A 26446-nucleotide genomic window follows, 5' to 3' on the forward strand; every position below is an offset into this window, starting at 1 on the left:
TGTGTGTGTGTGTGTGTTACATGTACTGTGTGTGTGTGTGTGTTGCATGTACTGTGTGTGTGTGTTACATGTACTGTGTGTGTGTGTGTGTGTGTGTTACATGTACTGTGTGTGTGTGTTACATGTACTGTGTGTGTGTGTGTGTGTTACATGTACTGTGTGTGTGTGTGTTGCATGTACTGTGTGTGTGTGTGTGTTACATGTACTGTGTGTGTTACATGTACTGTGTGTGTGTGTGTTACATGTACTCTGTGTGTGTGTGTGTTACATGTACTCTGTGTGTGTGTGTGTTACATGTACTGTGTGTGTGTATGTGTGTGTGTGTTACATGTATTGTGTGTGTGTGTGTGTTACATGTACTGTGTGTGTGTGTGTGTTACTGTGTGTGTGTGTGTGTTTCATGTACTGTGTGTGTGTGTGTGTGTGTGTGTTTCGTGTACTGTGTGTGTGTGTGTGTGTTACATGTACTATGTGTGTGTCACATGTACTGTGTGTGTGTGTGTTACATGTACTGTGTGTGTGTGTGTGTTGCATGTACTGTGTGTGTGTGTTACATGTACTGTGTGTGTGTGTTACATGTATTGTGTGTGTGTGTGTGTGTGTGTGTTGCATGTACTGTGTGTGTGTGTGTGTTGCATGTACTGTGTGTGTGTGTTACATGTATTGTGTGTGTGTGTGTGTTGCATGTACTGTGTGTGTGTGTGTGTTGCATGTACTGTGTGTGTGTGTTACATGTATTGTGTGTGTGTGTGTGTGTGTGTTGCATGTACTGTGTGTGTGTGTTACATGTATTGTGTGTGTGTGTGTGTTGCATGTATTGTGTGTGTGTGTGTGTTGCATGTACTGTGTGTGTGTGTGTTACATGTACTGTGTGTGTGTGTTACATGTATTGTGTGTGTGTGTGTGTGTGTGTTACATGTACTGTGTGTGTGTGTTACATGTATTGTGTGTGTGTGTGTGTGTGTTGCATGTACTGTGTGTGTGTGTTACATGTATTGTGTGTGTGTGTGTGTTGCATGTACTGTGTGTGTGTGTGTGTTGCATGTACTGTGTGTGTGTGTGTTACATGTACTGTGTGTGTGTGTGTGTCACATTTACTGTGTGTGTGTGTGTGTCACATTTACTGTGTGTGTGTGTGTATGTGTTACATGTACTGTGTGTGTGTCACATGTACTGTGTGTGTGTGTGTGTGTGTGTGTGTGATGTGTACTGTGTGTGTGTATGTGTTACATGTACTGTGTGTGTGTGTGTTACGTGTACTGTGTGTGTGTGTGTGTGTTACATGTACTGTGTGTGTGTGTGTTACATGTACTGTGTGTGTGTGTGTTATATGTACTGTGTGTGTGTGTGTGTGTGTGTGTTTGTGTTACATGTACTGTGTGTGTGTGTGTGTGTTACATGTACTGTGTGTGTGTGTGTTACATGTACTGTGTGTGTGTGTTACGTGTACTGTGTGTGTATGTGTTACATGTACTGTGTGTGTGTGTTACGTGTTCTGTGTGTGTGTGTGTGTGTGTTTCATGTACTGTGTGTGTGTGTGTTAAATGTACTGTGTGTGTTACATGTACTGTGTGTGTGTGTGTTACGTGTACTGTGTGTGTGTGTGTTACGTGTACTGTGTGTGTGTGTGTGTGTGTTAAATGTGCTGTGTGTGTTACATGTACTGAGTGTGTGTTACATGCACTGTGTGTGTGTGTTACTGTATTAATGTGATGCACACAGAGCTGTGTTCATTAACCATTAATAGTTAATTTATATGACATTAGAATCAGTGAACAATGTGCAGATGTTAATGGATCATTTAATTCCAGGTGTGTGTGTGTGTGTGTGTGTGTGTGTGTGTGTGTGTGTGTGTGTGTGTGTGTGTGTGTGTGTGTGTGTGTGTGTGTGTGTGTGTGTGTGTGTGTTTTGTAGGACTTTGATCTGGCTGCCATTTACGTGTCTGATGCTCAGTACAACAGAAACATCTGTGTGGACACGTCTCCACAGGCTGTCAGGTGACCCATCCTCACATCTGTGTGTGTGTGTGTGTGTGTGTGTGTGTGTGAGAAACATTCACTCTCAGTGTGTCTATGTTGTGTGTCACACACATTTCACTCCAAATGATCCAAACGACTCATCAGAAGATAAATGAAACTGTAGCATCTGTCAGTGCACCTTAGACGTTAGAGCTTTGTTGTATATTTAGATTGTTTAGAAGTACAGAAAAGTTTATAATAATCTCTTCAGGTGCTCCATTGATATCTTTATATTCTGTTTTGCTCATATTTTTCAATCTGTTTAGATTTTTCTATTCTCTATTACGTTTTTTGAACAATAACGTCACAGTATTTGCAGCGGAACTGCCAAATTAGTTCATCAACTCCAGGTCCAACACTTTGAGCAATCCTCCATTTTTATTTCTGGCTTTTATTTTGTAGTCCAAGCTCCAGGATTTTATTTATTTATTTATTTATTCAGTTTATTTCCGACATGGTTACATTCACTTTTTTTTTTTTTTTTTTACATTTTTTGTACATGCCGAAAAAGGAGACGAGAGAAGCAGTTTGCTTATCCGGGTCCCGTCCCCTGTTTTACCATCGCAGATTTACATGGGTTTACATGTCTCTCTGGTCAAACATTCTTGATTTCTTCTGAACGTCCATCTGTAGTCAGTGTTGTCCTCTATCGTTGTTCGTGTTGGCCTTGTTCCCTGCCAGACGTTGTTAGCATTCCTCCAGTTCAAGAATAGTTCCTCTTTCGAAGGTGTTTGGAAGGTTTTTCCCTTTTCATCCACAATGTCACCTTGTTTTGTCTCTACATCAAGGGTAATCCAGCTGTTGTTAGTTCTATTGGCAGTGTTGTATCCTCCACTGTCTGATGATGGGATCAGATCCAACTTGTATAAACACATCACCACATCCCAGTTCACAAGCAAAGTAGTATTTTAATGTAATATATCTTAGTTCATAAGCGTGTTTCTAACTGCTGTTGTTAGTTTTATTGGCAGTGTTGTATTTTCCACTGTTAGATTTAACTTGTATAAACACATTATTATATCTTAGTTCATAAGCAAGGTAGTAATTTCATTGTATATAAAAAAAATCGTGTTTCTAACTGCACATATGACAATAAACACTTTGAATTTAAATTTAATGTAATCCTTAATCACCCCACCACCTAGCAATAAAAATGAATAAATGACAGACCTTTTTTACTCTTGGTTTCCACATTTAATTCGGTCTCCGTAAAATAATCACAGTCTGAGTTTTGTTTCCAGTGTTTATATAGATCTGGGTCCATATCCATGATTACCATCAGTAATGTTGTTGTTTAGGTGGATCCTTCGTATTTTCCCAAGTTGTCCATCGTTTTGATGAGAACTGGTTTTCCGTCCTCTTCTTCCAGGATGTAAATCCTGCAGTTTTTTGACCAGGTCCTCACAATCTTTCCTTCTTTTTTTATTTGGCGTGCTTTCCATGCAATGCTTGCATTTTGTTTCGTCAGGTTTTCATTGATGTACACCTTCGTTCCCTTGAGTTTGTTTCCTTGCTTGATTATTTCTCCTTTGAATTTCATATTCGTGAAGGTTATTTTTACAGCTCTGTTATCATTTTTCTTTGGCAGGAGTTGATGTTGTCAGGGTTCAGGACAATGTCCTTCGACTCCAGGTAGTCAATGACCTGTTGTTCAATCGATTTTGTTTCTTCGTCACTCCTGGGTTTTATCTTTAGGCCTGTGATGATGACATCTTTCTCTCTTTCCTTTTGTTCCAGCTGTTCAACCCTCGCGTTCAACAATTTTATCTCTTCAGCATTTCTTTCATTCTTTTCTTTCAGTACCTTTGTTTCGCTTTGTAGTCTTTCCAGTGAATTTTCCAGCGTCTTTTCCAACGACTTTATCTCGGCAGGTTTTGTAGACCCTCGCGTATCATCTCCTTGACCTCTTCCAAACCCGAATTGGGTTCTGAAGGGCCTCCCTGCGGTTTTTTCACCATTTTCCTTCAGTCTTGGGCCCAGTTTTTCAGGCTGTTCAGGCTGTTCAGCTGTAGCCAAGGTCGTGTTATCGGAGCAAAGGAAAACACGTCTGCTCTCACCAAAGACCAGAGAGGATAAGTCTAAATGTTGGGTTGTTGGATGTAGTAACCCACACGCTTCATTACACCGTCTCCCAGCATCAGAACCTTTTCAAAGTGTCTGGTTGAGTTTTATTTTTTATAGAAATGTACCACATCTGTGGATAAGGTCATTTTTGTGTGTGTGAAGCACTTCAATGATGACTGCTTCATCAACCTCCACCAGTATAAAGAAGGATTTACAGAAAGACTTTGTCTGATTGAGGGTTCAATTCCTTCTATCTTTGGAGACGATGAACAGAGCACTTCGGTAAGCTGTAAATAACGCTAAAAAGTGTGATGATAAGACGTCCCTGTCATTGTTTTGTTAGCATTAGCATTAGCACCGTCTTCATATGTTAGCGCTGTGTGCTCGTTTTAGATCCTTGATGATATGGCCTACGTGATTTAATTTAAGTCTAAAGTTTTCATTAGTCATTTCATTTTGACGTTTTTGTCTTTGAAAAGACTGTATTAAAATGCATTTTGTGACGTTAGCTTGGGGCTAGCGTTAGCTCGATGCTTGTGTTAGCTCACTTGTTAGGGTTCTGCAGGTTCATCATCTTCATTTTCATCTCGCTCCACTGGGTCAGACTCTGGCTGGAACATGTAAGGCTGGATGGACAAGTCTAACGTTGTTGACATTTTATAAATAACCTCTGAATAAAAAGTTTATGCTCCGCTACATAGCCGTATCTCTTCTATCAAACTACAAAAATGGCCGAACAGGGTGGAGTTGAACCGAGTGTCACCTGAAGAGGGGGCGGGGTATGGAGTGTCTCATTTGCATTTAAAGAGACAGCACCAAAACGAGTTGCTCTCAGAAGCACATCAGAAAATGGGCAGAAAAGGGGTGGAGCTATAATAATGAGGAATTCAGACCCAAGCATTGCAGTTCTGCTTTATATAGACCACAACTGTATGATTTATATGTAAAAAGGAAGGATTTAAAACCATGATATGTCCTCTTTAATACACTTTGTGGTGGATTCACTGAAGGTTTATTAGTATTAAAACACGTGTACTGTAGCTGTTCTCATACAATGTTCTTGAAGCCAAAATATGGCGCTGCTATCTTGCAATTTAGACGTCATTTGGAGGCAGAGTCTGCACAGTAGGGTCTGGTGGGAGGAGCCCTTGTAACACGCCCCGCCCATTTAGCATACTGCCCTGATGACTTCGCCCAGTCACACCACAAACTTAAGTATCTTTCCCACTGGTTCAGATTATAGAGGTTAGAACAAAACCACCATTTATTTACACTCTAATATCTAGTTTAATTTACTTATTTAAAACAAAATTTACATAAAAATGATCACTTGAAAACAATGTAGGGTGATAATAACTAAGGATCAAAGCAGAGTTTAGGTTTGAAAAAAAAATGATGTGACGAGTATTTTAACTTTACAGTTTGACCCATATTGACCCATGTTATCATTGAGTAGGCGCGGCCTATGACCTATACTGCAGTCAGTCAGAAGGGGGAGCTCTAACAATAAAAGCTTCACTTCACCTGGAGCTTGTCCTGTCTATTATTTTTACAATGTTCCCTCTGATGAATATGGAAAGATCTCACAAGGGGCACAATAATATGGGAGGAGGACATGCAAATAAATTAATGCAGTGGACGTAATGCAATTCATCAAATCTGGAACTGTTTGCTGTGATTGTTTTAGCATCAGAAAATAGTACGACTGTCAGGTACAAACACACACAGAGATCAGCTGCAGTAAATGTGGACACAAAACACAGCGGAGATGGAAAATGATGTAGTTAACATTTTTAGTACAAGAAAATAATTTAAATAAAACAATAGTCAATATTAACATCCACTGAATAAGAAAATACAGAATAAAATGTGTGGGAGAGAAAATGCTGGACGTGCACCCACGGCGGGGCGTGTAGATTGTGGTGTGGCTGTGGTACAGAGGATGTTGTGCGAGGAGCTCCATGGACGTCTCCAATGAGCTCCATGAACGTAGATCATCTTCAGATGGTGCTGATTGACAGACTGTGTAGCTGTATTAACTAAGTTGTTTTTTGTTTTGTTATTTAAACAAACATTTTTCTTAGTTTATTTATTTTTCTATTTTAACAAATGTTTGTGCAGCACACGGAGAAGTCCATCTTAGTAAAATTGAACTTCTTCAAAAGTCATTTAGTTTCTCTGTGGACTCACGTCTCCACGTTGAACCAGTAAAATATTCATTAAAAATGGAGGTCTGCACCACATCTGTACAACACCTATTAGTGACACAATATTAGTGAATTCACCCACAGCATGTGAGGAAACAGCTCCACTAAAGGATTTAGAGATGTTTACTCACCTTTATTTCACATCTTAGTTCATTCGCCCCATAATGTTTTCATTAACGAACATATTTAATGTGATGCTCTATAAATTATCTAATGTACTCATGAGTTAAACTCTTTATTGTATTTTATACTCTGCATTGTTGGAGCATCTAAGCAAGAAAGGTGTGTGTGTGTGTGTGTGTGTGTGTGTGTGTGTGTGTGTGTGTGTGTGTGTGTGTGTGTGTGTGTGTGTGTGTGTGTGTGTGTGTGTGTGTGTGTGTGTGTGTGTGTGTGTGTGTGTGTGTGTGTGTGTTTCTCTCTATCAGGCTGTATCTGCTCTACAACCACTGGGTCCTAAAGGTCCTCCTGTATGTGTTCATCCTGGTTGATCTGTGTCTGGCTGTGTTTGAGGATCCAGCTGTGGTTCCTCTGCCTCTGTGGGTCAGTTCATTAAATATAATTTTATAATCATATTAATAAAAATAAACATTTAGCATCTAACATTAGCATAGCACATAAACTCCTGGTCACTAGGTGTCAGTGAACGCACCATCAGACCTTGTTAAACTTCCTCATTTTATGTTTAATTACATAAAACATAGTGAACACTTTGATAGATGTATGTGGTTAGTTTTTATTAAAGAATTTAACAGCTTAACAGAATCAGAATCTGTTGGAGAAATAAATAAATATAAAATTTAATGTGACACTTGTTTTTGAATTACAGTTAGTTACAATTTACTGGTTCTCACACGTTTAAAAACAAATAAATAGTATTTTATACCATTTTGTACTTAAAGGTGACATTTGTAATTATTGATATTGTGTGAAAATCGTGAGATTCATGGGAATGCACACCCCTAGTATATAAACATATAGAGTGATTCTATTTTTATTTCCATCATAAAAGTCATGCAAAATATGGATGATATTGTAATTATTGGTATTGCGATGTATATCATATAGTTTAGTATGATAGTGATCAATATGTGTTCAATATGTGTTGTCTAGGCGACCATGCTGGTGGAGCTGCTCTGTCTGTTCGTCTTCACCTTCAGACTCACTCACTACGCTAAAGTGATTCCTAGAGAAAAGTTCTGGAAAGATCCCAAAAACATCTGCATCATCGTCATCCTCATGGTAGGTGGAGTCACATGATCACATGACCAGCCCCAAGAAGCTGCAGGAGAATAGGATAAAATAAAATAAAATTGAATAAATTAAAATGGAATAAAATAAACTAAAAAAGACCCGTATTTCCAAGGCGAATACGTATTTGGCAATTAAAAAATGGCAAAAATGACAACCTGTATCTGGATTTGTTGACAAGTTATATAATACAGAAGACTGACCTTGACTTTAAATATGACCTTGAGCAAAGCTGAAGGTCAGAGATTGAAAGGAAATGTTGTTCAATGGTACCAGTCTGAGCACTGTATCTCAATTTGTGGCCAAGTAATTAAAAAAAAGCATTTTTCATCAACTTTGACCTCTACTGAACTTTTTACTGGAAGGTCGTTCAGCTTTGATCTAATGAAATAAAATACTGTACTTTAGCTTTTTATAAATGTTAATTACAGAAGCACTAAATGCTTTTCTCTCGTGTGTGTGTGTGTGTGTGTGTGTGTGTGTGTGTGTGTGTGTGTGTGTGTGTGTGTGTGTGTGTGTGTGTGTGTGTTGTAACGGGAGAGTTGTGGTTGTAAACAATAATTTACGCAAGTACGTGTGAATATTTTCTTTGGGTTTAAATTTTAACCATCATTTGTAACATGAAATTAATTTCACGTGTAGATTTTTTATACACAAGCTCACATCACATTCTACTAAGCTCTCACATTTTGCAACATATCTACCTCCGTATAGAATGTGCTGAGCAGACATTGTTGAGCAGAACAAAGTGCTCAGTCAGCACATTTAGAGAACAGAACAACTTCCTGTTCACTGAGTCACTCAAACATTCTCACACACAACCAACATTAATGTCTGACTGAAGCTAGTGTGGATTAAAGTAGAGATTTATTCATAGAAAATGTGATCTGTCACATGTTTGAACCATCATAATAATCACTTCCTGGGGGTGGGCACAGAGTGGGAGGAGCCTAAAAACAGCTGAAACATGTTTATGTGGTTAAATGTGAATCAGCAGGAAAGAAACAACTTTCTGATGAGTGAAGGTGGTGAGCTACAGATGAAGCTACACATGTTAGCTTTAGCAGCACATGCTACATTTTAGCTTTAGCAGCACAGGAAACATTTTAGCTTCAGCACAGGCGACATGTTGGGTTTAGCAGCACAGGTTACACATTAGCTTTAGCAGCACAGGCTACACGTTAGCTTTAGCAGCACAGACTACAAGTTGCACACGTTAGCTTTAGCAGCATAGGCTACATGTTAGCTGTAGCAGCACAGGTGACGTGTTAGCTTTAGCAGCACAGGCGACGTGTTTGCTTTAGCAGCACAGGTTACAAGTTGCACGCGTTAGCTTTAACAGCATAGGCTACATGTTAGCTGTAGCAGCACAGGTGACATGTTAGCTTTAGCAGCACAGGCAACGTGTTAGCTTTAGCAACACAGGCTACAAGTTGCACACGTTAGCTTTAGCAGCATAGGCTACATGTTAGCTGTAGCAGCACAGGTGACGTGTTAGCTTTAGCAGCACAGGCGACGTGTTTGCTTTAGCAGCACAGGTTACAAGTTGCACGCGTTAGCTTTAACAGCAAAGGCTACATGTTAGCTGTAGCAGCACAGGTGACATGTTAGCTTTAGCAGCACAGGCAACGTGTTAGCTTTAGCAACACAGGCTACAAGTTGCACACGTTAGCTTTAACAGCATAGGCTACATGTTAGCTTTAGCAGCACAGGCTACACGTTAACTTTAGCAGCACAGGCAACAAGTTAGCTTTAGCAGCACAGGCTACAAATTGCACACGTTAGCTTTAGCAGCACAGGCTACATGTTAGCTTTAGCAGCACAGGCTACATGTTAGCTTTAGCAGCACAGGCTACAAGTTGCACATGTTAGCTTGAGCAGCACAGGCGACATGTTAGCTTTAGCAGCACAGGCGACATGTTAGCTTTAGCAGCACAGGCTACTCTTTAACTTTAGCAGCACAGGCTACATGTTAGCTTTAGCAGCACAGGCTACATGTTCACTTTAGCAGCACAGGCGACATGTTAGCTTTAGCAGCACAGGCTACTCTTTAACTTTAGCAGCACAGGCTACATGTTAGCTTTAGCAGCACAGGCTACATGTTCACTTTAGCAGCACAGGCTACATGTTGAAACATTGAAAAAGAAAAGAGCTAACTGCTAATGCTACTGTTGGTGAATGTTAGTGAGTAGTTGACTAACATTGTGTGTGTGTGTGTGTGTGTGTGTGTGTGTGTAGCTGACTCTGCTAGATATGATCATTTATGGGGCTCTAAAAGCTTCAGACCAGTATGGGGTTCGCTGGTCCAGAGTCCTTCGTCCACTGCTGCTGGTCAACGTTACTGAGGGACGACAGGTAGGTCCATGGTTCTTGGTTCCTGGTCTCATTTTGTTAGTGAAGAACACTGAAGAACCTGATGTTTAGGTGTTATATCCTCCTGTTACCAGGGGGTGGCGCCATGCCCATTTTCTAATTACAGATTATTACCTTTCATTAGGTCTGTTATTAATCTATTAATAATCAATAATTGTAACACTGGGAGCTCCGTCTCCTGAGCGTCGGTTCCTATAACATGGATCAGAGAACTTAAACTCATTGTAAATGTGACTCATAAAGATTCTGATCAGATTAATCTACATTAACTCAGACTGTGGGAAAGACTTTGACATTTAAAAAATAGTTCTGAAACAATAATTATAAGTTCCATTGATCTAATGAAGAATATATATATGTACTGTATATATATATATATATATAGCACGCCGTTTTTAAAATTATATATATATTAATGGACATACTTTATATGGATGTGTTTTAAGGCTCTTTAAATAATAAAGATGTTAATGTAAGGCAACGTCGCTGCGCACCTTAACACACGACACCTAGGGGGGTTGGGGGGGGCGAGGGGCATGTCCCCCCTGGCTTTTCTTCTGTCTATTTTGCAGCACTTTTCTTAACATGATGTATTTTCTCACCTCGTTATCTACTTTTTTCAAATGTAGTCTGTGAATTATTGTTACCAGTAGAAAAAAATAAAAATGAAAATGAAAATGAAAGCGCTCGCTCAGCGCAGACTTTCGAAAACGCCCAATTTGGCATGTGTCCAAAGCTGCAGATCACATCAATCAATCAATCAATCAATCAATCAATCTTTTATTTATATAGCGCCAAATCATAACCAATGGTATCTCAAGGCACTTTACAGTAGAGCAGTCTTAAGGACGGACTCTTCATTTTATGGATACACACATATGCATATATACGTATATACACATACATATGTATCCCACACCCAACATGAATTCATCATGGCGGCAAGGAAAACCTTCTGTTAAGCAGCAGGAACCTTGTGTGGATCCCATTCCTATGATGAACAGCCATCCACGTTATGCTGTGTTGGGTGTGTGCAGAGGAAAGGGTGGAGACAGAGTTGTTGAGACTCTGTAACTCCACACTGAGGATCCCACGGACCTGCAAGACAAAAGCCAGAAGGAGAACAGGAGCAAACACACAAGGGAAGAAGCAGACATAGAGGGAGTGTTAGAGAGAGGAATGGGACCCTCTCCGGTCCCTCTCTAACCTAAATGACCTCTCTCTTAACGCCCTCTCCAACCTCTCTCCAACCGAGCATGCCAGACCCCCCCCCCGGCAGTCTATGCCTATTGCATCTTAATTATGAGCTATGAGCTGGTTCCTAACTAAAAGCTTTATCAAAGAGGAATGTTTTGAGCCTAACCTTAAAGGTAGAGAGGGTGTCTGCCCCCCGAACCGTGGTTGGTAGATGGTTCCAGAGAAGTGGGGCCTGATAACTGAAAGCTCTTCCTCCTATACTACTTTTAGAGACGAATGGAACAACGAGTAGTCCAGCATTTTGAGAGCGTAGTGTTCTGGGGGGATTGTATGGCACTACAAGCTCCTTGAGATAGACTGGTGCCTGTCCATTTAGGGCTTTATAAGTGAGAAGAAGAATCTTGAATTCTATTCTATATTTTATGGGAAGCCAATGCAGAGAGGCTAATACAGGAGTAATGTGATCTCTTCTCCTAGTTTTAGTCAGTACACGTGCTGCAGCATTTTGAACCAGCTGAAGTGTCTTAAGCGACTTGCTCGGGCAGCCTGCTAAAAGAGAATTACAATAATCCAGTCTAGAGGTAACAAAAGCATGGACTAGTTTTTCAGCGTCGCCCTGAGACAGGATAGATGACAAACACTTTGGTTGTAGGTTAATGTCAGAACTCTTCTCAAACCAGATTTAACAGCCATGAATCCACAAACGACAGTAGAAATGACTTTCAAATATGGTGGACATTCAAGATGGTTTTCAACTCAAACCTGGACCAGGATCCAGATGTTGACTTTAGTTGAATGAAGATATCCTGGCCATATCTACAAACTTCAACGTGCTGCCAAATCCACATTCTGGATCATAAACTCCACATGTTGATAGAGGTTCACAACCTGACATCACTAACTTTAAATGAAATCAAAACTTATTTAAACTGTATAGGAATTTTTGAAAATTGTAAATGGGCTTTTAATGTTCATTAAAAAAAAATGCTGAGTCAGCAATCTAAATTAGATCTGGATCCTGTTTGGTCAGATGTTGCATGTTATAACTTTACATCATCCTGCAAAAATCTTGAACAAATCAATGAAGATCTGACAGAGATATGAATTTTAAAAATGTTGCCCCATGATAGAGATTGAACCATTTCACAGAAAAAAATTTAAGTGGATTCATCAAACACACACACACACACACACACACACACACACACACACACACACACACACACACACACACACACACACACACACACACACACACACACACACACACACAGCTGCTGATCCACATGTGTGTAGTGCACCACCATCCACTAGGGGGCAGTAATGAAGTATTTACTGACACAAAAACAAATGCTAGTCTGTCTAATAATGTTATTGGTATTTACTGCAGTGTCACCACAATCACTTCCCTTTTCTTCTACTGATCAAAGTACAACACTTTTTATTCATGTTTTTATGAGTAATAAAATGTATACTAATGACAAAACTCTATCCAACTATCAAATGAGTTCTGTTGATCACACTACAACACTTGATTTGTCAAAAAATACTTTTACATAACATTACAGTGTTTTTCACATCACTATTAACATTTGCACAGCAGTTTCTCAGAACAATTAGTGCAAACTGCCAAACCTAGTGGATAACCTGCAAAAACATGTCACTAGCTCAAAATGGATTATCCATTACTCAATGAAACTGCAGTGTCATCAAAATGAGAAGACATGACACCATCGTTTATGAACAAGATAGTCAAATAGCTTAGTCATGTTTTCATTATGACGCTTTATTCTATCAGTTTTCCAATGAAAAAAAAAGGTCAGAACTCCAGACACACTGTACACTACTTATACAGTCATTTGAAAACTACAGTAAAGTTATACATTGCTGTAGTTTGGAAAGTAAGTGAGTACAAGACACTGAATCCCTGATAACACACACACATCTCGCCGACGTCAGCACGATGAATGAAGTCGCATCGGCGAGACGTATAATGGAGAACGTTTGCTCATTGGGTAGACGTCACAGAGACATCAGCGCTGCCTCTCATTCAATTAGTATAAATATCTCCATATCCATAGTATTTACATACATCTGATAGGAATATGGTAATATCACAACATACTACCACTAATTAGCTTATTATGTGTGGACAAAATAAAGAGAAATACAGTTAATGATCATAGATGTATTTTCAGCAGCATATAGCCAAAAGAGGCCCAGCACAAAAATAGCTTCATGTAAGTGATATTTTACATTTCTACATATTTTATAAGTGGTATCACTGATTTGGGGGAAAAAACACACAAAATGACGCATTAGGAGTAGAATGTCGACGCACCATCTGAGGCCGACATCGGCGAGACGTATGCGTGCTATCTGACGTTTCACATTTTTACTGTATATGCTCTTTGTAATTATACAGTATTGTGTAAAAGTCACTTATTTAGAACAAACATAAGGAAAATCCTTTGGGTAGAGATGTGCACAAATATGAACATTATACTGTAACAGTAGATATTGTAAGTGAACATAAATAAATCATTCTGGTACATCCAGATGTTCCTGTCTGTGTGGCCTCATATTTTCATCTACATCACACAGTTATCATCCCTTGTTCAATTTAGGAAACATTTACAGGAAAAATGATCAAGAAAGATATAATATTTGCTTGACAGAATTTGATAACGAGTTCAACAATTTGGTTTGTAATAAAGACTATTAGTTTTATTAAGAACGACTATTCAGCATTTATAAGTATACTTCATTTTGACTGATATGACATCAGCAAATGATAATGTTATAAAACAGCAGAGAATTGTATGAAAGTAACTGATAAAAACTGTAATGGGTTTTATTAAAACATGAAAAAATAGTACAAAATCTATTTAATCAATGTAAACATTCTGGTTTTAAAAATCAATTAACACTGAAACAGTTTAAGATGGTATCTTATTTTGATTTCCTCCTATTTGTCATACTTGAGGTGCAGTCTGAATAGTTTATTAATGTCTTATAAACTTATAATCACACCACACAGACTCTGTGTGGTGTGATTATAAGTTTAATTAATATACATTATCATTTATTTGTCCAAACTGGTGCACTGGGTCCTATGTCATTTTTACTCTGTTATATAAAATATAGCATCACATGCATCAAGAGAAGTGTCATCAAAAACATTTTTACTAATAAAAATCCATTAAAATTATAATGAAATATTTTTGTTAAACCATGTGTCGTTCAGCAGGAGACAAGTGAAGGCTGCAGTGATTGTGATGTTATCAGATATTCTTGTGTCTGTAAATGGAATTCATCTTCAGCCGCTGCCTCATTACTGCCCCCTAGTGGATGGTGGTGGTCTACACATGTGAATCAGCAGCTGTCTGTGTCTGTGTGTGTGTGTGTGTGTGTATCTGTGTTACGTTTGTCTAAAAAATAAATGCACATGCGGCCGATCCACAAACGCAATTGAAGATTTACAATTCATGATAAATACACACACATAAAGGAGAAAACACGTGTGTAAATTGTGGATGTATTTGTGAATATTTTTGATCCGTCCTCATAGATTGGTCCCACTGATGGAGAGGCGTGGAAAGCTGCTGCTTGGTGGAGATTTAGAAAATGGCCACCAAAACAGAGTTGCAAAAGTTGCTCAAAGTGTGGAAAACTTCAGTCTTTCATGCATTTTAATGATTCTTTTGGCGCTAAAGCGGTACAAAATTATTTATGAACATGTTTAAGAGTAGAAGGTGGTTCCACCCTCCACCTAGGCTTCTGAACATTACTGCTTATATAAATTCTAACTTTATTTCTTACCATGTATTCCCAGAGTCAATCAATAATATGTATTTTCCTAAACATGTTGCCATGTGTATATATGTGTATATACAGTATGTGTATATACAGTATGTGTATATGTATAAAGTCACGGTGATGTCATGTCTCTTGTATTTGTGTAGCTTCGCAGAGCGTTCCGAAGCATCAGAAACGCCCTCCCTGAGATCTCCTATGTCTTCCTGCTCTTCATCTTCAGCATCCTCATCTTCTCCCTCATGGCTCTAAAGCTGATGGGTAAACGGTGAGATGCTAACCACTTAGCATCTTTATACCAGTATATGGGAACATTTGCACTAGTGTGGACGAGGACAGCCATAGCATATTTATTAATTTATTACTAATATCTGTTTCTCTGCAGAGGTCTGAAGACTTTAGATGGATCTCCATATTTCACAAACTACTTTGAGATTGTTTTTGAACTCTACGTCCTGGTGACCACGGCCAACAGCCCTGATGTCATGTAAGAGCATTCTTATCATTATTATTAATAATAATAATACAGTTCAAGTGTAAACACTTCCTGTTTTATTGTGACAGGATGCCTGCGTACAACTCTAGCTTCTTCTTTGCCATCTTCTTCATCTTTTACATCCTGGTCAACACCTACATCTTCATGTCTGTTTTCTTGGCTGTAGTTTACAACAACTACAAAAAGTACCTGAAGGTATGAAAGCTTCCTTCTCATTGGTCCATTCTACTTCCTGTTTGAATCACTCACTGAGAGTATAGACAACAGTGATAGAGTTTAACTCATTAACTATATCTACATATGTTTTGTTCTGTACAAATGACAGGTAGATTATTACATGTTGATGAAATGATAACTTTCTAATTATTTAAAACATACTGTATCTGAGCTACAAACAGGACTAATACATTATTACTCTATCTATGTTACTAATCTAGATTAGATTAATCTACGTTAGCTCAACTAACCAAACATTCCCTGTGAGACAGCTGTACTACGAACATCATCACCTATGACAACAACACGCTCATTTAAACCAAGTGATTACAGCCTCGCTACGTGCACATGCACATGAAAGGGGTGGAGCTTGCAGAGTCTGACCAATCAGTGGAGAGAACTGTCAGACTGAGTGTCTTTAGAATGAATGAACAGTTTATGATCTTAAATAAATATGTTAAATATAAATCCATGATGACAGTGAAGAGCAACAGTGTTAGTGCAGCGCACAGCAGGAGGCGGAGCTTCTATACTCCCTCAGATCTGATCCACTTCATAACTTGTTTCGTTTTTTTTTTTTTATATATGACTTAAGAAACAACTAATGTGTAAATGTCTACACCTTCATGAGAACATTATGTATGAAATATATTTTATTGGCATATTTTACACTCAAAACATTGGCTTTAACATGACATGTGCCAACAAGTTAAAATAAAAAATAATATAATTTACCTGTAGCTTTTAAACCAACTTAACTTTAGTCTAACTTAACTGAGGTATATGTCTAGAATAACTAAAGAATGCAGAAAGTTAGAACTTTCTTTTTAGATTTTATTGAAAAAACACAATCAGGTCATTTTGCCCAAGTTTCATCACTTCTTTATGCTGTAGTGGAAAACACTTTCCTGGTTAATTAAAGGTTGCAAAATAATATATATATCTTTTTTTTAATTAAGAAAAAAATTGATATGGATGCATTTTGAATCGATCTGAGAATCATGCAACGTAATATAACACCTTTAGTGCTCAGAATGGTACCATTGAACAACATTTCCTTTCCTTCCTTCCTCATGTGACCATGACCTTCACTCAAGGTCATATTTAAGGTCAAGGTCACTCTTCTGCATTATATAACTTGTCAACAAATCCAGATACAGGTTGTCATTTTTGCCAATTTTCAATTGGCAAATCAGAATCAGAATCAGAAGAGCTTTATTGACCATGTAGTGTTGTGGTGGTCCAGACTGGTCTTGGTCTCGAGACCAAATTTTAAAGGTCTTGGTCTCATCTCGGACTCTGAAGCATTTTGACTCGGTCTTGTTTCGGACTCAGGATTTTCTGTCAAGACCGTTAGAGACCAGCATTAATTCCTGCTATTTTTAAACTTTTTTATAATGTGATAATAACACGGAGAAGAACGGGATAAAACAATCTTTTATTCATTATTTAATCCACCCTGTTATAATGACCACAACCTTCCTTAATGTGACTGTGTGTGTGTGTGTGACACTCATATGTGTGTGTGTTTAATAAGTCTTTGTGTGTTTAATAAGTCTGTGTGTGTTTAATAAGTCTGTGTGTGTTTAATAAGTCAGTGTGTGTTTAATAAGTCAGTGTGTGTGTTTAATAAGTCTGTGTGTGTGTTTAATAAGTGTGTGTGTGTGTTTAATAAGTGTGTGTGTGTTTAATAAGTGTGTGTGTGTGTTTAATAAGTCTGTGTGTTTAATAAGTGTGTGTGTGTTTAATAAGTGTGTGTGTGTTTAATAAGTGTGTGTGTGTTTAATAAGTGTGTGTGTGTTTAATAAGTCTGTGTGTGTTTAATAAGTGTGTGTGTGTGTTTAATAAGTCAGTGTGTGTTTAATAAGTTAGTGTGTGTTTAATAAGTCTGTGTGTGTTTAATAAGTCTGTGTGTGTTTATATGTGTGTGTGTGTGTTTTATAAGTGTGTGTGTGTTTAATAAGTCAGTGTGTGTTTAATAAGTGTGTGTGTGTTTTATAAGTGTGTGTGTGTTTAATAAGTCTGTGTGTGTTTAATAAGTCTGTGTGTGTGTTTAATAAGTGTGTGTGTGTTTAATAAGTGTGGTGTGTTTTATACGTGTGTGTGTTGTTTAATACGTGTTGTGTGTGTTTAATAAGTCTGTGTGTGTTTAATAAGTCAGTGTGTGTTTAATAAGTCAGTGTGTGTTTAATAAGTGTGTGTGTGTTTAATAAGTCAGTGTGTGTTTAATAAGTCTGTGTGTGTGTTTAATAAGTCAGTGTGTGTTTAATAAGTCTGTGTGTGTTTAATAAGTCAGTGTGTGTTTAATAAGTGTGTGTGTGTTTAATAAGTCAGTGTGTGTTTAATAAGTGTGTGTGTGTTTAATAAGTCTGTGTGTGTTTAATAAGTCTGTGTGTGTTTAATAAGTCAGTGTGTGTTTAATAAGTCTGTGTGTGTTTAATAAGTGTGTGTGTGTTTAATAAGTCTGTGTGTGTTTAATAAGTCAGTGTGTGTTTAATAAGTCAGTGTGTGTTTAATAAGTCTGTGTGTGTGTTTAATAAGTCTGTGTGTGTGTTTAATAAGTCTGTGTGTGTTTAATAAGTCAGTGTGTGTTTAATAAGTCTGTGTGTTTAATAAGTGTGTGTGTGTTTAATAAGTCAGTGTGTGTGTTTAATAAGTCTGTGTGTGTGTTTAATAAGTCTGTGTGTGTGTTTAATAAGTGTGTGTGTGTTTAATAAGTCAGTGTGTGTTTAATAAGTGTGTGTGTGTTTAATAAGTCTGTGTGTGTTTAATAAGTCTGTGTGTGTTTAATAAGTCAGTGTGTGTTTAATAAGTCTGTGTGTGTTTAATAAGTGTGTGTGTGTGTGTTATAAGTCTGTGTGTGTGTTTAATAAGTCAGTGTGTGTTTAATAAGTCAGTGTGTGTTTAATAAGTCAGTGTGTGTTTAATAAGTCTGTGTGTGTGTTTAATAAGTCTGTGTGTGTGTTTAATAAGTCTGTGTGTGTTTAATAAGTCAGTGTGTGTGTTTAATAAGTCAGTGTGTGTTTAATAAGTCAGTGTGTGTTTAATAAGTCAGTGTGTGTGTTTAATAAGTCTGTGTGTTTAATAAGTCTGTGTGTTTAATAAGTCTGTGTGTTTAATAAGTCTGTGTGTGTGTTTAATAAGTGTGTGTGTGTTTAATAAGTCAGTGTGTGTTTAATAAGTCAGTGTGTGTTTAATAAGTCAGTGTGTGTTTAATAAGTCTGTGTGTGTGTTTAATAAGTCTGTGTGTGTGTTTAATAAGTCTGTGTGTGTGTTTAATAAGTCGTGTGTGTGTTTAATTAAGTCTGTGTGTGTTTTAATAAGTCGTGTGTGTTTAATAAGTCAGGTGTGTGTTACTAAGTCTGTGTGTGTTTAATAAGTCTGTGTGTGTTTATAAGTCTGTGTGTGTTTAATAAGTCAGTGTGTGTGTTTAATAAGTCAGTGTGTGTTTAATAAGTCTGTGTGTTTAATAAGTCTGTGTGTGTTTAATAAGTCTGTGTGTGTGTTTAATAAGTCTGTGTGTGTGTTTAATAGTCTGTGTGTGTTTAATAAGTCTGTGTGTGTTTAATTAGTCTGTGTGTGTTTAATAAGTCTGTGTGTGTTTAATAAGTCTGTGGTGTGTTTAATAAGTCAGTGTGTGTGTTAATAAGTCAGTGTGTGTTTAAAATAGTCTGTGTGTGTTTAATAAGTCAGTGTGTGTTTAATAAGTCTGTGTGTTTAATAAGTCATGTGTGGTTGTTAATAAGTCTGTGTGTGTTTAATAAGTCTGTGTGGTTTAATAAGTCTGTGTGTTTAATAAGTCTGTGTGTGGTGTTAATAAGTCTGTGTGTGTTTAATAAGTCTGGTGTGTGTTTAATAAGTCTGGGTGTGTGTTTAATAAGTCAGTGTGTGTTTAATAAGTCTGTGTGTTTTACTAAGTCTGTGTGTGTTTAATAGTAGTGTGTAGTGTTTAATAAGTCTGTGTGTGTTTAATAAGTCTGTGTGTGTGTTAATAAGTCTGTGTGTGTTTAATAAGTCTGTGTGTGTGTTTAATAAGTCTGTGTGTGTTTAATAAGTCTGTGTGTGTGTTTAATAAGTCTGTGTGTGTGTTTAATAAGTCTGTGTGTGTTTAATAAGTCTGTGTGTGTGTTTAATAAGTCTGTGTGTGTTTAATAAGTCTGTGTGTGGTTTAATAAGGCAGTGTGTGTGTTTAATAAGTCTGTGTGTGTTTAATAAGTCGGTGTGTGTTTAATAAGTCTGTGTGTGTTAATAAGTCCTGTGTGTGTTTAATAAGTCTGTGTGTGTGTTTTAATAAGTCTGTGTGTGTTTAATAAGTCTGTGTGTGTTTAATGTGTGTGTGTGTGTTTAATAAGTCTGTGTGTGTGTTTAATAAGTCTGTGTGTGTTTAATAAGTCTGTGTGTGTTTAATAAGTCTGTGTGTGTTTAATAAGTCTGTGTGTGTTTAATAAGTCTGTGTGTGTTTATAAGTCAGTGTGTGTTTAATAAGTCTGTGTGTGTTTAATAAGTCTGTGTGTGTTTAATAAGTCTGGTGTGTTTACTAAGGTCTGGTGTGTTTTAATAAGTCTGTGGTGTTTAATAAGTTCCTGTGTGTGTTTAATAAGTTGTGTGTGTTAATAAGTCTGTGTGGTTTAATAAGTCTGTGTTGTGTTTAATAAGTCTGTGTGTGGTTTAATAAGGTATGTGTGTAGTTTAATAAGTCTGTGTGTGTTTAATAAGTCTGTGTGTGTTTAATAAGTCTGTGTGTGTTTAATAAGTCTGTGTGTGTTTAATAAGTCTGTGTGTGGGTTAATAAGTCCGTGTGTGTTTAATAAGTCTGTGTGTGTTTAATAAGTCTGTGTGTGTTTAATAAGTCTGTGTGTGTTTAATAAGTCTGTGTGTGTTTAATAAGTCGGGGGGGGGTTAATAAGTCTGTGTGTGTTTAATAAGTCTGTGTGTGTTTAATAAGTCTGTGGTGTGTTTAATAAGTCTGTGTGTGTGTTAATAAGTTCTTGTGTGTGTTTAATAGTCTGTGTGTGTTTAATAAGTCGTGTGTGTTTAATAAGTCTGTGTGTGTTTAATAAGTCTGTGTGTGTTTAATAAGTCTGTGTGTGTTTAATAAGTCTGTGTGTGTTTAATAAGTCTGTGTGTGTTTAATAAGTCTGTGTGTGTTTAATAAGTCTGTGTGTGTGTTATGTGTGTGTGTGTGTGTTTAATAAGTCTGTGTGTGTTTAATAAGTCTGTGTGTGTTTAATAAGTCAGTGTGTGTTTAATAAGTCTGTGTGTGTTTAATAAGTCTGTGTGTGTTTAATAAGTCTGTGTGTGTTTAATAAGTCTGTGTGTGTTTAATAAGTCTGTGTGGTGTTTTAATAAGTCTGGTGTGTGTTTAATAAGTCAGTGTGTGTGTTTAATAAGTCTGTGTGTGTTTAATAAGTCTGTGTGGGTGTTTAATAAGTCTGTGTGTGTTTAATAAGTCTGTGTGTGTGTTTAATAAGTCTGTGTGTGTGTTATTACTGTGTGTGTTAATAAGTCTGTGTGTGTTTAATAAGTCTGTGTGTGTGTTTAATAAGTCTGTGTGTGTGTTTAATAAGTCTGTGTGTGTTTAATAAGTCTGTGTGTGTGTTTAATAAGTCTGTGTGTGTTTAATACGTCTGTGTGTGTTTAATAAGTCTGTGTGTGTTTAATCAGTCTGTGTGTGTTTAATAAGTCTGTGTGTGTTTAATAAGTCTGTGTGTGTTTAATAAGTCTGTGTGTGTGTTTAATAAGTCCGTGTGTGTTTAATAAGTCTGTGTGTGTTTAATAAGTATGTGTGTTTAATAAGTCTGTGTGTGTTTAATAAGTCTGTGTGTGTTTAATAAGTCGGTGTGTGTTTAATAAGTCTGTGTGTGTTTAATAAGTCTGTGTGTGTTTAATATGTCTGTGTGTGTTTAATAAGTCTGTGTGTGTGTTTAATAAGTCTGTGTGTGTTTAATAAGTCTGTGTGTGTTTAATAAGTCTGTGTGTGTTTAATAAGTCAGTGTGTGTTTAATAAGTCTGTGTGTGTGTTTAATAAGTCTGTGTGTGTGTTTAATAAGTCTGTGTGTGTTTAATAAGTCTGTGTGTTTAATAAGTCAGTGTGTGTTTAATAAGTCAGTGTGTGTTTAATAAGTCTGTGTTATAGTTGTGTTTTAATAAGTCTGTGTGTGTTTAATAAGTCTGTGTGTGTTTAATAAGTCTGTGTGTGTTTAATAAGTCTGTGTGTGTTTAATAAGTCTGTGTGTGTTTAATAAGTCTGTGTGTGTTTAATAAGTCTGTGTGTGTTTAATAAGTCTGTGTGTGTGTTTAATAAGTCTGTGTGTGTGTTTAATAAGTCTGTGTGTGTTTAATAAGTCTGTGTGTGTTAAAAGTGTGTGTGTGTTTAATAAGTCTGTGTGTGTTTAATAAGTCTGTGTGTGTTTAATAAGTCTGTGTGTGTTTAATAAGTCTGTGTGTGTTTAATAAGTCTGTGTGTGTTTAATAAGTGTGTGTGTGTTTAATAAGTGTGTGTGTGTTTAATAAGTCTGTGTGTGTTTAATAAGTCTGTGTGTGTTTAATAAGTCTGTGTGTGTTTAATAAGTCTGTGTGTGTTTAATAAGTCAGTGTGTTTAATAAGTCTGTGTGTTTAATAAGTCTGTGTGTGTTTAATAAGTCAGTGTGTTTAATAAGTCTGTGTGTTTAATAAGTCTGTGTGTGTTTAATAAGTCAGTGTGTGTGTTTAATAAGTCAGTGTGTGTGTTTAATAAGTCAGTGTGTGTGTTTAATAAGTCAGTGTGTGTGTTTAATAAGTCTGTGTGTGTTTAATAAGTCAGTGTGTGTGTTTAATAAGTCAGTGTGTGTGTTTAATAAGTCAGTGTGTGTGTTTAATAAGTCAGTGTGTGTTTAATAAGTGTGTGTGTGTTTAATAAGTCTGTGTGTGTTTAATAAGTCTGTGTGTGTTTAATAAGTCTGTGTGTGTTTAATAAGTCAGTGTGTGTTTAATAAGTCTGTGTGTGTTTAATAAGTCTGTGTGTGTTTAATAAGTCTACATATTTATGTCTCTGTCCATTCACTCTTTTCATTATATTCATGTATTTTAAGGTTTTTATTACATAATATCAGCTGTAGTCCAGGCCGCCGCCATCTTGGATTATGTCGTCATCACCACAGAGTTTCACTATCACAGAATGAGTCAAATAACTGTAAAGAGGTTTAATATTAGTCTATTATATTTTTAAAGTGGTGTTTTTTTGTGTCTTTAGACTCTAATTACATTAATGTCTATAATATGTTCTCTACAATATAAACAGGTTCATAATATAATTATTATTTATAGTTTCTGTTTCCATTGTATCCATAATAATAATAATAATTCTCAACAATAACTATTGATTAATTTGTCACATGACTGTTCCAGGGTTTGTTTTATTTAGTTTCACATCTACCTGTAGATCTATGTTTTTACACTGATGACAACTAGTTTGTAGTTTTATTTCAGAAAGTTTCACATTTACAGTTACAGTTGGAAACCTTTGTTAATTAAATATCTTAATTACATTACAGTAACCATATTAAACTATATCAACTCAGTGAATTAATAAAAATAACCTGTTAAAGGCTTTTTAAATCTAAAAAATGATCTTATTAAATCTGTGACCTGTTAAACCTGAACAACTTAAAGAATCAGAATCAAGAATCATTATTTGGTAGAAATACTTTTAAACACTTACTGTACATTCAGCTGACATAAAAATATTGTTTTCAAATATGTAGAATAATTGTGAATTTATCAGTAGTAGTTTTAATATTTTAGTTAATTTTTTGCAGGCACCTTTTTTGTCCATCAAATGTATTTAAAATAAACTAAAATTAAAGAGCGAATGTTATTTAACTGTTGAACCTTGTCATAATTTTATTTATTTATAGATTTTTTTAAATTGGAAAAAATATGTTTATGGTCTCGGTGCATTCTGGTCTCCAGCAAGTCTTAGTCTCAGATAGTGTGGTGTTGAACACAACACTATTGACCAGGTACAGTTTAGAACAATACAAGGAATTTGACTTGGTAGTTGCAGTGAAAGAAGACACATCAACACACCGGAGCAGCCTTTTGCGGCGCCCACATATTTAGGTGAAAAAGGGATCAACAACAGGAGGAGAGGAGGGGTGAGGGGGAAAAAACTGCCAGTTTGAAACTGTTTTCCCTAAACAGAGAAAACAGTGTGAAACCAGGAAAAAAACGTAAGAGCCGCCGTCTGCAGAAACTTCCTGGTGATAAGAGTTGAGACAACCTTAGCTTTAGCCTTGGCTAGCTGGGGAGCCGAAAGGGAGATAAACGATGTGATTTGATACAGGCAATGTTAATTTCAATAGCCTTCTGTCCTGGGTCTCTCTGCTGTAATCAATGAATGACCTAACTACTACTTCCAAGCTGGGTCTCCAACTTCTCCCAGTTGTTATCATAACGCGTAGACGATCCAAAAGCAGCTCCTGCTTGCTTTTGATATCGATCAACACATGAGTCTGAGTGTTCAGAGCCCTGCTACATCCTTCAGAAATCACTGGCAGCTTTTCCAAAACAGTCACCAGCGTAGTACGGACTTTATGATAGATTAGGAAACAACCAGCTCCGATCAGCAGCATGCCTACTATCATTATTCCAATCATGTAGATGTCCTCCACGTCTTCCACGGAAAGGGTGGACAGACACACAACTCGCCACTTATTCCAAGGGTCAAGTGTGTATCCAGCCGCAAACGTCTTGCTTGGACATGCGGGGTCACCACCCCTGGTTCTTTGCGTCGAAAAAATCTGATCGATAGCACTGAGAGACCAACTAATTAATTCCATTATTCCAGTTTTGGATGAGTTACAGAGAGAGGCTCTTGTTAGGCTCACAGGACCAGACAAAGCAGCAGCAGGGAGAGATAAGAAAGGAAGGGAGGGAGAAACAGAGTGCGACTGCCTTCGTCGAGAAGCAAGAAGCCTTGGAAATATGGGTCTTTTTTAGTTTATTTCTTTTTTTGTGTCATGAGTTTAATTATCTACTTAGTTTTTGTGGTTATTTTGTTCCTTCAATTAAATTTTTTTGTTTGTTGTTTTTTGTACCTTGAGTTTATTTATTTATATGTTTATCTATTTTGTTTGTTTATTTTTTTACTTTAATGGAGTCGACTCTCAAGGTAGTTTTTACAGCTCATGTGGTTGTGCACTAATGTAAATATTATACGAGATTTATTATTATAGCGTTAACATTGTTACACTATATTTACATATTACAGATAATTACATATTACATACAGTATATGCAGATTAAAGTCTCCCAGTAGTGTGAATGTAACCCAATGTGTTCCATGCTTGAATGATTGTAGAGGGAGCAGAGAAGCCCCACCCACTTCACTGTTTACTCACACATACTATAATGTATGAATATTGAATATGAAACAGTGATTGTTGTGTTGTTTCTACCAACAGGAGGAGATACGGCAGCTGGTGAGGGTCAAAAGGCAGAAGATGGTTCGAGCGTTCTCTGTGCTGCAGGAGGTCAGTGAGCAGGGGGGAGTGCCCACGGTTAACCACGCCCACTGGAGCCGACTGGTGAGACGGGTCCAACCCAGAATGAGTAACGCCCACAGAGAGCTGCTGTGGAGCGTCCTGGACCACCAGAACCAGGGCTTTATTGGTGTGTCACACACACACACACACACACACACACACACACACACACACAAGCTTTTCCTCTTTGTTCTACAATGATGTGTGTGTGTGTGTGTGTGTGTGTGTAGGTCAGGTCCAGTTTGTCCAGGTTGCTGATCTCCTGAACATTGAGGTCATCACGCTGAAGTCCAGGCCACACCCCTTCCACAGCTGGTTCCCTGCCCTCTACAGCTCCACCCCCTGTCTCCTCCTCTGCAGATTGGTCCGTCACAGGTGGGAGGAGCTTCAGCCTCAGTGTGTGAGAGCTGAGCAGATGTAGACCTTAATTTCTCCTCCTCCTCCCTCAGGGCGTTTGTGATCCTCTATGACATCATCATCCTGGTGAACGCGGTCTTCATCGGTCTGGATGAAGATAACCCTCTGATCTCCTACTCTGAGTGGATGTTCCTGGTCCTCTACCTGCTGGAGATCCTCCTGAAGCTCTCTGTGTTTGAGCCCAGGGCGTTCTTCTCCAGACACAGCTTCTGGAACTGGTGAGAACATCAACCACTGATTGAGAACCGCAGGGTTCAGACCTGCCACACATTCACATCCCATAATACTACTCATTATATCACATGATGGAACTTTGATCTCACATTGTTGGAGAACAACTCTTTATTCTTCTACAATCCTGAACATTTACCTCAAATTATTTCACAGAATTTAACAAATTACATAAAAAATGGTCATAAAATCAAAAAGAAATGAAAGTGAACAGTGTCAGTGATACATCACATGTCAGTTAAATGTGTATTTATGCTGTGACTGACATACTTTAGAGCAGGGGTTCTCAACCTTGGGGTCACAAGACACTGGGAGGGGGTCACCAGATGCCTTCAAGAAACTAAGAATATCTTTTTGAACAATTTCAGCCCATTTTTGTTTATTTTTGCCATTTTTCTGCATCTCCACCAAACTCACCATATTTTAACCTATTTTTCATCACTTTTTCTTGCCATATTTTTTGCTCCTTTTAATGTATTTTTGCTACATTTCTCCAATTTCTGACACTTCTACATCACATTTTTCATCATTTTTCTACTTTCCAGACATGTTCATCACTTATAAACCATTTCTACCACTTTTACACCTAATGTCACACATGTTGACACATTGTTGTCACTTTTAACCTCTTTTCACCA

General features: G+C 37.3%; 1 protein-coding gene across 2 annotated transcripts in view; it reads left to right on the top strand.

Moving 5' to 3' along the window:
- The window catches only part of tpcn3 (two pore segment channel 3), a 44639-nt gene that overhangs the window by 8806 nt on the left and 9387 nt on the right, over positions 1–26446 (top strand). The window contains exons 2-11 of one of the 2 annotated variants that reach the window (XM_028460725.1): positions 1915–1997; positions 6715–6829; positions 7400–7528; positions 9776–9892; positions 15073–15191; positions 15309–15410; positions 15488–15614; positions 25080–25287; positions 25391–25535; positions 25610–25795. In XM_028460725.1, coding sequence (XP_028316526.1) covers positions 1915–1997; positions 6715–6829; positions 7400–7528; positions 9776–9892; positions 15073–15191; positions 15309–15410; positions 15488–15614; positions 25080–25287; positions 25391–25535; positions 25610–25795 — 1331 coding nt within the window. The remainder of the gene's footprint in view (positions 1–1914; positions 1998–6714; positions 6830–7399; positions 7529–9775; positions 9893–15072; positions 15192–15308; positions 15411–15487; positions 15615–25079; positions 25288–25390; positions 25536–25609; positions 25796–26446) is intronic. The other variant, XM_028460733.1, reaches the window with a different exon arrangement.

Source organism: Gouania willdenowi, chromosome 1 (assembly GCF_900634775.1).
Source record: "Gouania willdenowi chromosome 1, fGouWil2.1, whole genome shotgun sequence".
Taxonomy (NCBI): domain Eukaryota; kingdom Metazoa; phylum Chordata; class Actinopteri; order Blenniiformes; family Gobiesocidae; genus Gouania; species Gouania willdenowi.